This window comes from Alosa alosa, chromosome 3 (genome assembly GCF_017589495.1).
Source record: "Alosa alosa isolate M-15738 ecotype Scorff River chromosome 3, AALO_Geno_1.1, whole genome shotgun sequence".
Classification (NCBI taxonomy): Eukaryota; Metazoa; Chordata; class Actinopteri; order Clupeiformes; family Clupeidae; genus Alosa; species Alosa alosa.
In genome coordinates this window covers 25,770,694-25,783,187 of record NC_063191.1, presented here as the reverse complement: position 1 = coordinate 25,783,187, position 12,494 = coordinate 25,770,694, and the positions used below count along the sequence as shown (strand labels likewise).

Genomic DNA, 12,494 nt, shown 5'->3' with positions numbered 1-12,494 from the left:
GGGTCAGATGTTTATATACAATGGCGAACATGTTATTTACGCTGATCGGCTATAAAAGTTGGGGTTAAATCGCCAGGATGTCAGTGCATCACTCGGTCAGTCCTGGGACACAGCCATCTCCAACAAACATCAACATGGGAAAGGTATGTAACATCAAAGGCCAACACTAACTCTTCCCAACACGACAATCCAAATTCAGAACTTTTTTTCTACTTTTAAATATGAATTGTCAGTATCAATAACTGATAACTAACATCAGGATAGTTCTACAGTGAAACTATCCTTAATTATACTGAATTCTCATTTATGGGGCTTATTTAATTTAATTAGTAACCATTTATCAATCTATGCTTTCAGATAATCTTCTACGAGGACAAAAACTTCCAGGGTCGCTCCTATGAGTCCATGGGAGACTGCTCTGATATGCACTCTCATCTCAGCCGCTGCCAATCCTGCAGGGTGGAGAGCGGCTGCTTCATGGTCTACGACCGTCCCAACTTCATGGGTAACCAGCACTTCATGAGGAGGGGCGAGTACTCTGACTACATGAACATGTTTGGTTGGAACGACTGCATCAGATCCTGCCGCATGATCCCCATGGTATACAAGTTCATAATTATACATATTTTTATCATAATGACTATTATGATAATTTTCCTACAGAACTAAACTTTTTGTGACATCTTATTTCTACAGCACAGAGGACAGTACAGAATGAGGATCTACGAGAGGGAGAACTTCGGTGGTCAGATGATGGAGCTGAATGATGACTGTGACTCCATCATGGACCGTTACCGTATGTCTGACTGCCAGTCCTGCAATGTTATGGATGGCCACTGGCTCATGTATGAGCAGCCCCACTTCAGAGGCAGAATGATGTACATGAGGCCTGGAGAGTACAGAAGCTTCAGGAACATGGGATTCAACAACATGAAATTCATGAGCATGAAGCGCATCACTGATATGATGTAAATGTTTATATTGTCATAATTTCTTGGCCGAACAGTGGGTAAAATAATGACTCAAATAAAATATTTCCCTTTTTACAATGAGGGAAGTGTGATATCTTTTTAAAAACAGTTTATAGTTTTTTTGCTGTCACATTCTCCCTTACACTCTCCCTTGACCTGAAATTAAAAAGTCATACACATTCCTCAATCTAGTGTCAATTTTGTTTTCTGGATATGTCTGCCCATACTGTAGATCAGTACACACAGAGGACAGAAACACCACCTATTGGACTGTGTCAGCACTACACCTTATGAATGGCATGTGTGTCCACATGCAGTTTGCTGAAAGACTAGGTTATTTCGGCAGAAATATTAATCTATTACTATAGTAATCAATTACCATTTCTAGTAATAGTAATATATTAACTATCATGCATAGTTAATATATTTTCCAGACCACTAATCTTAATTACTACCGTATTTTCTGGACTATAAGTCACACATTTTTTCATAGTTTGGCTAGTCCTGCGACTTATAGTCAAATATATATATACATATATTTATTATCATTATCAAAATATATATAATTTAACATTTTTAAAAAAAATGTTAGTCAGCATGAATTAACATGAACCCTACATGAAACATTACCGTCTACAGCGCGAGAGGGCGCTCTAGGCTTGTGGAATGAGATTGGGAGCTTGGTGAACTTGCGATAGGTCAGAAATTTGTTCGTACTTAAGACCAAAACTTAAAGGGGGTTCGGGGGTGTCACCACCGGGAAAATGTATTAAATATTGTTATGTAAATGCACAAGTTCTGCGCACTTTCAGTCAGAGATTAGGGTTTGCACTATGCCTAAAACATGCGTGCATACCGTAAATCCTCAAATTATGGATTCTAGTTATAGCCGAGCCTCAGATTCAGACAAATAAAGGCCGGCCCCCAAATAGTCTACAAGCCGGGGTAATAATTGCCTACATTGCTTCGATTTAACTCAATGAAATAAAAGAGCTCTTCTTAATATTTTATATTGTAGGTTGGTTTAATACGGTTGCCAATGAAAAGTCGTTGTCTTACACTGGGTCTCCAACACGTTGCTCTCAAGCTACCAGTCGCTTGCCACCCCCTTCTGAGCTTGCCAGAGGCTGAAGCAGTAAGCCTATATTTAAACACAAGTGTTGCCGCCAGGTAGCCTAGAAATCTAGACGCACCCTAGCGGCAGCAAATGTAATATGCAGCCAGGGTAGTCTAGCAACTCTTTTACTCTTTTATCGTTTATGGAGTCGGTAGGGATTAATGGTAGAGTTGCGTGGGTTCCGCTTGAATTCCCTGATAAGTCGCATTTATTTAAAAATGTATTTCACATAATCCAAAACCAAAAACAGACTATGTAACTGGACTATTGAGGCCAAAAAGATTAATGTTATTGAAGACGAATGAGTGAAAGCAGCCAAGAGGAGGGCCTGAAGGTCTAATTGTAAAGCAAAAGATTCACTGAAAGAAAATGCCATGTGGTACACCAAAATTTAGCTAAAATGTGGAGAATACAATACAATCAAGCATTTTGGGCAATGTGGAGTCACAAGTTGGCAACAGATTAAATGTTCATGAGAGAGAAAAAGATGGTTTTAAAAGGATGTGACCGAAGCGCAAACCAGGCGATCGGTCTATAGGCCCGACAGTAATTGTAAAGCAATTTAAAAAAGATTCACTGAACAAAAATGTTGATGTGGTACATAAATATTTAGCTAAAAATGTACAGAATGCAATGCAATCAAGCATTTTGGGCGATGTGGAGTGACAAGCCGGCAGCAGATTAAATGCCCATGCACGAGAGAGAAAAATCTGTGGGGTATTTGATGGTTCATGTACAGTGGGCAGTGCTTCGACTTGCCTCGCGGTCATCACGCGACTTTAATTTGTATTTTTCCAGTGACGCTGCAACGACGCTGCAACAACTGGCAGAGGTCTCAAGTGAGCAGGGCAGGGGCGTCGCTAGCTATTGAAAACATTTGGGGCTAGAGCCCAGAAATTAGAGTCCTTTTTGTCCGGGGGTTCGAGGGTTTCTCCCCCGAGAGATTTTGAAAATCGAGCTGATGAACATGCAATTTTAACCCACTTTGAGAATGAAAAGGAAGGCCAATCGTAATGACTCTCGTCACGGCATTCCGAATATTTTGATGTTTAAAGACCATGTAAGGAGAACGTCTCTTCTGCCAAAGTGCACCACATACAACACCCAAAATATGACATTAAAATAGCCTGTAGAATAAACATCGTCATGCACCTCTGTCAAGTGCACAGGTGTGAGCGTTCGTCTCGGGATAAACATTTGGACGTCACCACCTTCAATTAATGGGCTATGGGTGCCTTGAAAGCAATGCATTTGGGTTGTGTATCACAAACTTTTGCTCAAAGAAAAAGTTCCATTCTGTCAAAATCAAGCCCAGCATGCATTGCTTGGAAGCCCCCTCAAACGAGGTCAGGTTTACCATATTTACTGTGCATGTGATTCAATAGTAAATCACGATATATTGAAACTGCACTCAGTACATCTAACTGCACGTGATTATGCCCAGATATGTTTGTTGATATTTATTCCCAGTTAACAGCCGCCCCGAGAGGATTGGTCACACCCATAGACAGTAAAAGGTCACTCCGGCCTCAAGTTCAAGATGACCCCAGCAGTTATGTCATTTTAGTCATGTTTTTCATGTTCGTGTGTGGGGCTGTGTGCAGTTTATCATTTCGAATTCAATGAGCTAGCTAGTAACGTTGTTGGAGGACGTAAGCCTAACGTTAGATTGATGGTCAGATAGTCCGATCTTCGTGTATTGGCAATCTGCTGGCTGCCAGCTGGGTTGAAAGTACTGAGACGGCAAAAGTCTTGTTTATTATCGCTATGTATTTCAAATGATCACTGAAAGTATAATATTGGACACAATTACTGGACTGGTGAAGGGGAATAGCTTGATGTTAGGTATTATAGCCAAAGTCCGTCTGTGAAAACCGCTCGCTCCTCATTCATTCAACTCTGCTCAACTTGCTCCGCTCGCTCCTGAAGGTCACATTCGACCGTTTCTTGGAATCATACCAACGTCAGTGAATGAATAAAGTCTGAATGAAGTCTGCACTGCTAACCTGTGGTAAAAAAAGATTGGCGCAACTACTAGCCTATACTGTCATGGAAAATAATTTTTTGTTGGTGGTGAATAATGTGATTCCATTCTACAGAACCAAACCGTGTTGGTGTCTCTTTCTAGTTATTCAAACAAACTGTCCTTCAAGTTAGTGAGGTGCAGTGGTAGCCTGCTAGCTAGTAACATCAGACCAGCATTGATCAACGTTGTCTTTGAGGGCTGCGTTTCACGAACCTGAGCTGATCGAAATGTCCTCCTGGGTTGCGGGAGATGATGACACACTGTGAGTTTCCACTTCTTGATAAATAAACTTCTAAACTTCTAAATAAACTTCTAATATCCATTTATCCTTCTGTACACTTATTTCGCTAAGGCTAGTTAGTAGAAGCACGAAACAGCAATGCGTAATAGCGTAGAGGAGAAGGTAGCCTACTTGAAATTGCAACATTTTGCACCAAATGATTCTAAACCTGCTCAGATCACGTCAGATTTGCTTGTGCTGCTGTTAATGCACACAATGGACACAAAACACAAAAGTCTCATCTACAGTACGGGGCTATTTATTTCATTCACGATTAGAGTTTTTGTTGTTGTTGTTGTTGACGGCCCATAGATCCGGGGCTATCCCCAGAGGATCCGGGGCTATAGCCCCGAATGCCCAGGTCTAACGACGCGCCTGGAGCAGGGTCTCTCGTAATAAGAAATGGAGCTGGAAAACCCTACACAGACTTCACTACAGACTTTAGCAGACTGGTTTAGAAATAATTTAATAGCCAGAAATATGCCTGCCCTGCCCTAATAAAGAAATATTTGGTTAACGGCGAGAAGAGGTGGGCAGTAACGAAGTACATTTACTTAAGTACTGTACTAAAGTACTGATTTTGAGTATTTGTACTTCACTTGAGATAATTTTTTTAAAAATACTTTCACTTTCACTTCACTACATCTGAATGACAAAAATCGTACTTTTAACTTCACTACATTTCTGTTAAGGCTCTCGTTACTTTTAACTTTCAATAAACTAGGTCTAGCCTATATCGAAACTCTGTCCCCCCCTCCCCTCTCTTCTAAAATGTGATGGTTTGTTCGCAGGTGACAGCCTATCACTAATCAGGGTTGCGTCACATCTGTGCGCTAGGCTATAAAACCAAGTTCAACGTCTAACCGTTCTCTATTCCTAAATCGACAGCAAGATGGAGGTAGACGGAGACGGAGATGAAGGCGGATGCCCTGTCGAGTACTCGCACCCATGGCCGTATCTCGAAAAAATGTTTAAGTTTACTGAACGGATGAACGATTCCTATCGTTTTAAATGCGTGCTTTGTTTGCCGAAAGTAAACCACATCACTGCATACAAAAATTCGCCGTCCAACCTGCGGAAGCATATTCTGGTGTCTATACACAGTGATGGGGAGTGAATTTGTGGACCCATGTAGTCTTATTTGTTTACAGTATAGACAGGCAACCATTTTAAGTGATGGGAAGTGAATTTGTGCACCCATGTAGACTTGTTTAGTTTACTTAAAATGGTTGGCTGTCTATACTGTAAACACAAAGTGGAAAGGGAATTTGTGCACCCATGTAGTCTCTTTTGTTTCCTTGAAATGGTTGGTTAGATTTAAGCATGAAGTAGGCTGTGCTACACACACACCTACCTTACTTGCCCTCAGAAACCATGAGCCACTGTTGGACCTGTGATGTAAAGTTGCTTGAATGTTGCTTTCATGTCAAGCCAGTTTGATAGAAAATAAACATTTTCTTTCTGTCAGTTGGGTTTCTTCATTCTGTAACATTCTATAATCCCTTATTCTGCAGCTTATACAAGCTAGTCAGGGGCATGCATTTAAGTGTTAAACCTTACACATGTAATTTCAAATTGTACTTTAATACTTAAGTATTTTTAAAATCAAGTACTTCAGTACTTTCACTTAAGTACAATTTTGAATATGCAACTTTTACTTGTATCGGAGTAACATTTGACCAGTAGTATCTGTACTTTGACTTAAGTACTGAAATTGAGTACTTCGCCCACCTCTGACGGCGAGTGAATCCCGTTTGCAACCGTAGAAGAAACGCAGGACAAATTAAACATTCTGGTTTTCTCCGAGTGCAACGATGATAGACAGACATCATTTGGACAAAATATAGAGCATATTAACCTCCGTTGCTCAGCCAAATGCCTTCCTGTTATCACGGAGTTACAGGCGATAAACTATTTTTGATGGTCACAAGTTTACTTCATTAGCATTTATTTCTTTGATTATTAAAGAGTGTTTTTCATTTAAAGGCTTGACTTCGTGCTTATTCAGAAGAGCATTTAGTGCTCTCCCCAATCCCAGACGTTCACATTGCATGTTTGTTTGTAATGGATGCAACCCTTGAGATACGCTTGTCATGGGCCGATCCCGTGGGTGCTCCGTCTCTCGGGCACCCACTGAAAACATCCAGCACCCACGTGTGCCAGCTTACAGTCCCGGCTAAATTTACATTAATTTAAAATCAAACATCGCAGTTAATGTTAAATTCAGCATCTCTCATAATGTGATTGGATATGTTGCTGTCAATTCCGTACTTCATATACTAACCACCAATGAGAGCGTCTCTCGTATGAAAATTCCTGACACTTCCCACCTGAAGAATTAACGCAAGGCTTTGTCGGGTCTTCAGCCCCGAATGTTTTAAATGTATATAGCCCTGAATATCATTTTAAAAGTAGCCTGACAAAGCTTATTGTTTTGTGACACAGATAAACACTGGTACCTCATAGAACGTCTATAACATAGCCTAGGTGGTCGCAACTTACAAAAGTAAGATAGAAAGAACTCGCGCAAATCTAGCCTACAACACGCAGACAGCTTTAAACCAGAGAGGGTTAAGCGGAGCGAGAGGCGCAAACGTTCAACAATTTCTGCGTTTGATTATTGCAAGGGGGAGGGGGGGAAATCCCCCTTTATGCAGACCAGAGTAAACCCTCGAAGCACTAATGTCAATGGAGACTTGTGGAATTTTAGCAATAGATTGGTCATTATGTCTTTCTGGATTTGTTGAGGGTTTTATGGAAAATTTTGTCATAATCTGTAAGTGTTTGGGATCATTTCAAGCCTAAAAGTGTAATTTTTTAGCGTTTGTAATAAAATAACTTAATATCAGACCATGCTGCTGCCAGTTACTGTCCGGTTGTTAGCATGCCAGCTAGCCTCTTAGCTAAGGTAACATTTTAAACGGAGAACTAGCTCGGTTCACATGACTAATTAAATTATTCATATCATGTCCTAAAGAATGATTCATTGGTATCATACATGATTATAGACAATAATACTGTGAACACAATTATGTTTATCTGTTCTTATTGCTTATTAAGAGAGAAAGTTTATTTAGTGACACTCCCACTTATGTGACATACCGTTCGCCAAGAACTGATCAAGTGAAGTGAGCTGACCTGAGGCTGCACAGCGCTGAAGGCAATATGTAAAAGTGTTGAAGGCGGGACAGACAGACGTAAGAAAATAGACCTTGCAAAATGTAAACATGTGTGCAATCAAAAACTGCATATAGGCCTATGCCATGTAAAAACGTGACATTATTGCGAATTAAATTTAGTTTAGTTTGCATGCATTTTTTTTTAAACTCATGTCGTAGGCTACGGCCCGGTTAGGAATTTCCCGCGGCCCGGTGGTTGGGGACCGCTGGTCTAGAGGACTCCTAACTCACTAAGACCTACTTACTGTAGGCTGCGCAAACCACAGGCCTTTTTTTGGGGAAGCCTGCATTCGAGGCAGGCCTTCTGTTGAAGAATTTTATATAAATCCTGCGCTAACAGTAATCCTCCTATCCCACAGCTACCGCTACCACAGCTGTGGATAGTGTGGCATGCTCATGCTTTATGTCTCCTTCTTGCAAACTAGGCCTATATCCCAACCATTTATGTCTTCAAAAAATAACAACTTGCCAGATATGCCTTCATATCTTTGGGCTTCATTCAGCATTTTGTTCTTCCACTGGAAATGACTCTTCTACATTTTCTGCCTGTTGCATCCTTTCTGTTTGTATTGTTTAGAAAATGTTTGACATCTTGAGTTAATGCATTAAACATTGTTTGCTGGTAACCAGCCACAAATAGCCTACAGATTCCTGCGTGCGTACATTCTCTATTCTCTCCAAAATGTGCCCGTTCTATAGGCTGGCCAAGTGCGTAATTCTGCGGCATAAAGCAGATGTATTTGTTTATTGTACAGAAAAATAAAAATAACCTGTCAAGCAGTCAATTGACTACATTGCAGTCAATAAGTAGGCCAAATTACGAAACCAAAACGTGGGTCATAGTTGTCTAAGCCTCTGCTGTGAGGCCAAACCCATGAACAAAGACGCATTGATATCTGCAATAGTTTTTTGCGAAACAAGCTCACAGCCGAACAAGTCATAGCACTGAAGGGAGAGGCAACTGGCATGTGATCTCCCCACGGGCCAATGGATGTACAAGTTTTCTCCTGTGCCTACGATATTTAATCCAGTGTTTTGTCAAGTGGCAAAATGCTATTCGTTTTAACGATTTTTTATGATAGTATGAAGTACTTTTTGTATAGGGTACTATCTTAATTGCTTTATACTCAATACTTGACCAATGGCTATTGCATCTGTCTATTGAAAGTGAGAATGTGGCATGTGATCTACTGTGTAGGCTTCATAAAATAAAATAAACAGATTGCTAATGGCCTACACGCTGATCTGGGGTGCGTTTTCCGTACAACTACTGAGGTTAGCTTTTTACTAACAGGATGCATCGTTCAACTAACCAACATGTAAGTTACGACTGTTTCCCAAAACTGTCGTACTTAAATAGTACTGTAAGTTTGGACCATGATAGTTTCCAAACTTCAGTAGTCTGGACTAAGGTGGTTAATGACGTTTAGTAGCACGTGAACGAGCACCTGCACATACTTCTGTGGCGCATTGCGTTAAGGCCGGCAGATGACAGCCGCCATTGCACAGCAGTTACCAGTCCCCTGTCCAAGTGTTCGAATCTGGGTTAAGATTTTGACAACAATATTGACATCGTTGTTTACCTAAGTTTATCTTTTGTGCAGATCATATTATCAAAATCAGAATCAGCCTTCTTGGCTTGGATTGCATAAACTAACAAGGACCCCCCCCCCCCCATGAAAATCAAAGGCTACATACTCTCAGCTGACTTGTCAAAAAGTGCACACCACCTTATTATTATCTGCAGGTGTGTGACTTTTACTTACGTGCACATGGCTGCAAATTGACTTTTAATTTATGTATTTTCTGCCTTGGGCATTTTAAAATATGGATGTATGGTGGTTAGAAGTGTAAATATCAATTAGAAACTTAAATATATTTATAATTATTAATTTACAAACAAATAACTGGCGTCAGTGACGTCTTTGACATGAAGATCCCTGGAACTATGCTTCTACTAGCATTCTACCACAGGTCGAGAGGTGTAGTTGTAACTAAACAACTTTACGATAGTGGTTGCGAATGTTCGTTGCTACTATGGTTTTGGGAAACACTAATGTAGTGTAACGATGCATTGGACTATGTAAGTTCCAAATATGAATGTAATTCTGCGGCATAAAGCAGATGTATTTGTTTTGATTTGTGTCAAGCAGTCAATTGACTACATTGCAGTCAAGAAGTAGGGCAAATTAATTTACGAAACCAAAACGTGGGTCATAGTTGTCTAAGCCTCTATAGCGTGCCTGTTAAAAACGTCGCAGAAGCCTACCCAAGGCTACAGATTAATTCTGAACAGTTATTTCTCTACTGGCTCAATTATCACACCACTGTTTTGATTTGCCTAGTTGCCTTAACCCAACACTGACAATAATGTAGACAGCAAATTTCGATTTCCGTTACCACCGTGTAGTCAAGCCTTAAGCCATACCCAAGTAGCCTAAATCGAGGTAAATCGAGCTTTTTCAGAAGGGGCGGCAGGCAGAGCGATGTACAGTGGCAGAGCGACGCACAGTGGCTGAAAGTGGTACTAAAGCTTCACGCCTTGTAATGCGCGACTGAAGTGGCCATTTGAAAGCGATGCCCACTGTATGAAAGGGTGTCGGGATTTCCATCCGCTTATTGCGAGATAATAGCCAGGCTAGCGAGATAAGGCATCCACTTTCATTTATTCATGAAACGTGTGTTGTGCTGAAAAATGGCCTAAAGTTAGTTATTTTTTTAATTCTGCATGATTTACTTTTTTATAAAATTCGTAGGCTAATGCCTGGCAGCAACAATTGTGTTTAATATAGGTTACTGTTTCAGCCTCTGGCAAGCTCAGAAGGGGGCGGCATGCAACCGGTAGCTTGAGAGCAATGTGTTGGAGACTCGTGGTGTAAGACAATGACTTTTCATTGGCAACAATATTAAACCAACCAACAATATAAAATATTAAGAAAAGCTCTTTTATGAGTTAAATTGAAACACAATTATTACTGGCCTTTATTTAGATAAATAAATAGAATCCCGGCCATAATTTGAGGATTTAGGTATGCACGTGTGCTTCAGGCATAGCGCTACCACTAATCTCTGAATGAAAGTGCACAGAACTTGTGCATTTGAGAGCGCTCTCTCGCGGCTAGACAGTAATGTTTCATGTAGGGTTCATGTCAGTTAATATGAATTAACATTTAAAAACAAGTTCAATTATATATTTTTTCATATATAAGTCGCAGGGCCAGCCAAACTATGAAAAAAAGTGTGACTTATAGTCTGGAAAATACAGTAATTAAAAAAAATAACTCAATTTAGGCTACCGTAGGCCTATGCATCAGTCCAAACACTTAGCAATATAATCAAACAGCCTAAAAGTAAATGAAATCCCAAACCAAACCGAACATCTTCTGCTTATGATAGTCTACCGGTATGCCGCTCTAAACAAAACGCATGTCTCACAAATGGCACATAAGAAATAAAGGCCTGCCTTGAATACAAGCCTGCCCCAAATAAAGGCCTGTGCTTTGCGCAGCCTAAGTAAATAAAATACCCCGGCCATAATTTGAGGATGTACGATAGTCTATCTCCTAAACATTCCTCACCCGTTATCAGACATGCATGAAAACATTTGAAAACAAAAAACTCAGCCATAGCCTGGCTAACGTCATATCCATCTCAAATGAGACGGAGTCTGGGAACTAGGCATTCATTTTCTCGTATTTGAAACGTGGTTTACGAATGCCCAGAGCCGTTTATTGGGCGCTATGAATGTCTATCAAATGTGTCTGTACGTGGCTCATAACGGCTACGGTGTGTAGTCATCGTCTTACTGCCCTCCCTCCGTTCTGTGATTGGTCCCCCCCTAACTGAGGCGAACATTTGCTCCATGGTATCCAGGCTGCCTAGCAGCGTGAATTAAATCGCGCGCGCAAGGCAGCATGGGAAAACCCAGGCTAACTCAGCCATAGATTATTTTGATAATGATGACTCTTTAGCATTGTTCTAACCGTTAAAACGAAGCAGATATGAAGAGGCATTGCAACAATGCTTAAAGAGATACACTGTAAGGTTGGCTGCAAAGATTATGCAGACTGTTACAATTGACTGACACGCATGCACACACACACATTATCGAAATCTTACGCCGAATGCTTTAGGCTATAGTCTTTCTACATGGGTTTAGTTAATGATCGAGCTATAATAAGAGCACACTTTATAATAATTTATTTATTTACACATTTTTTATTAATAGTGGTTGGTGTAAACCAGGACATTTTAGCATCCCGGCATGCTTTTGTCGGGGACTCTGGACACGCAACTCACCATTCAGCAAATCAGCATTTTTGTTCAGTGAATCTTTTGTAAATTGCTTTACAATTACCGTCGGGCCCTCCTTGGCTGCTTTCATTATCGCGCAGCTCGCCTCAGCTTTCCGCCATTCACTCCTTTGTCTTCATTAACATTCCCGGTAGAATTCTCAATTTTTTTGGCCTCTATGTGTCCAGTCCTGTCTGTTCTTGGTCTTGGATTTTGTGAAATAAATTTTAAATAAGGCTTAGGCTAAGCTAGAGAATGTCTAATAGACAGGCTCTGGCTAAGCCTAAGTTGGTTAGTGAACTTAGATTCCTGATTGGCTTGTCAAAATCACCATTGGCCTTTAAACAGGAAGTGCTAGAACAGTCTCAAAAGTTACTTGTACTTGCAGAAAATGTACTTGTGCGAGCGGCAGAGATTCGTAATGGCAGAATAGCTTCATAATTGAAAGACAGCAACTGTGGAAGGTTGATTTGTAGCTGTAAAAACTGATCCGTACCCGTAGATAGATTTGTAAGTAGGGATCGATCGATATGGTTTTTTCAGGGCCGATACCGATATGTAAACCGATACCAAAACAGGAGGCCGATAACCGATATGTAAAACCGATATGTCAGTTGTCAAAAAGGGG

General features: G+C 40.6%; 2 protein-coding genes across 7 annotated transcripts in view; one reads left to right on the top strand and one right to left on the bottom strand.

Annotated features, from left to right (window-relative positions):
• LOC125292710 (gamma-crystallin M2-like) overlaps positions 1-12,494 on the bottom strand; it is a 238,608-nt gene that overhangs the window by 66,076 nt on the left and 160,038 nt on the right. The window lies entirely within an intron of this gene.
• Positions 81-1,153, top strand: LOC125292709 (gamma-crystallin M3-like). Its single transcript, XM_048240139.1, has 3 exons — positions 81-143; positions 358-600; positions 697-1,153. Exons 1-3 carry the CDS (start codon positions 135-137, stop codon positions 970-972), a joined length of 528 nt encoding a protein of 175 aa, XP_048096096.1. The 5' UTR covers positions 81-134; the 3' UTR covers positions 973-1,153.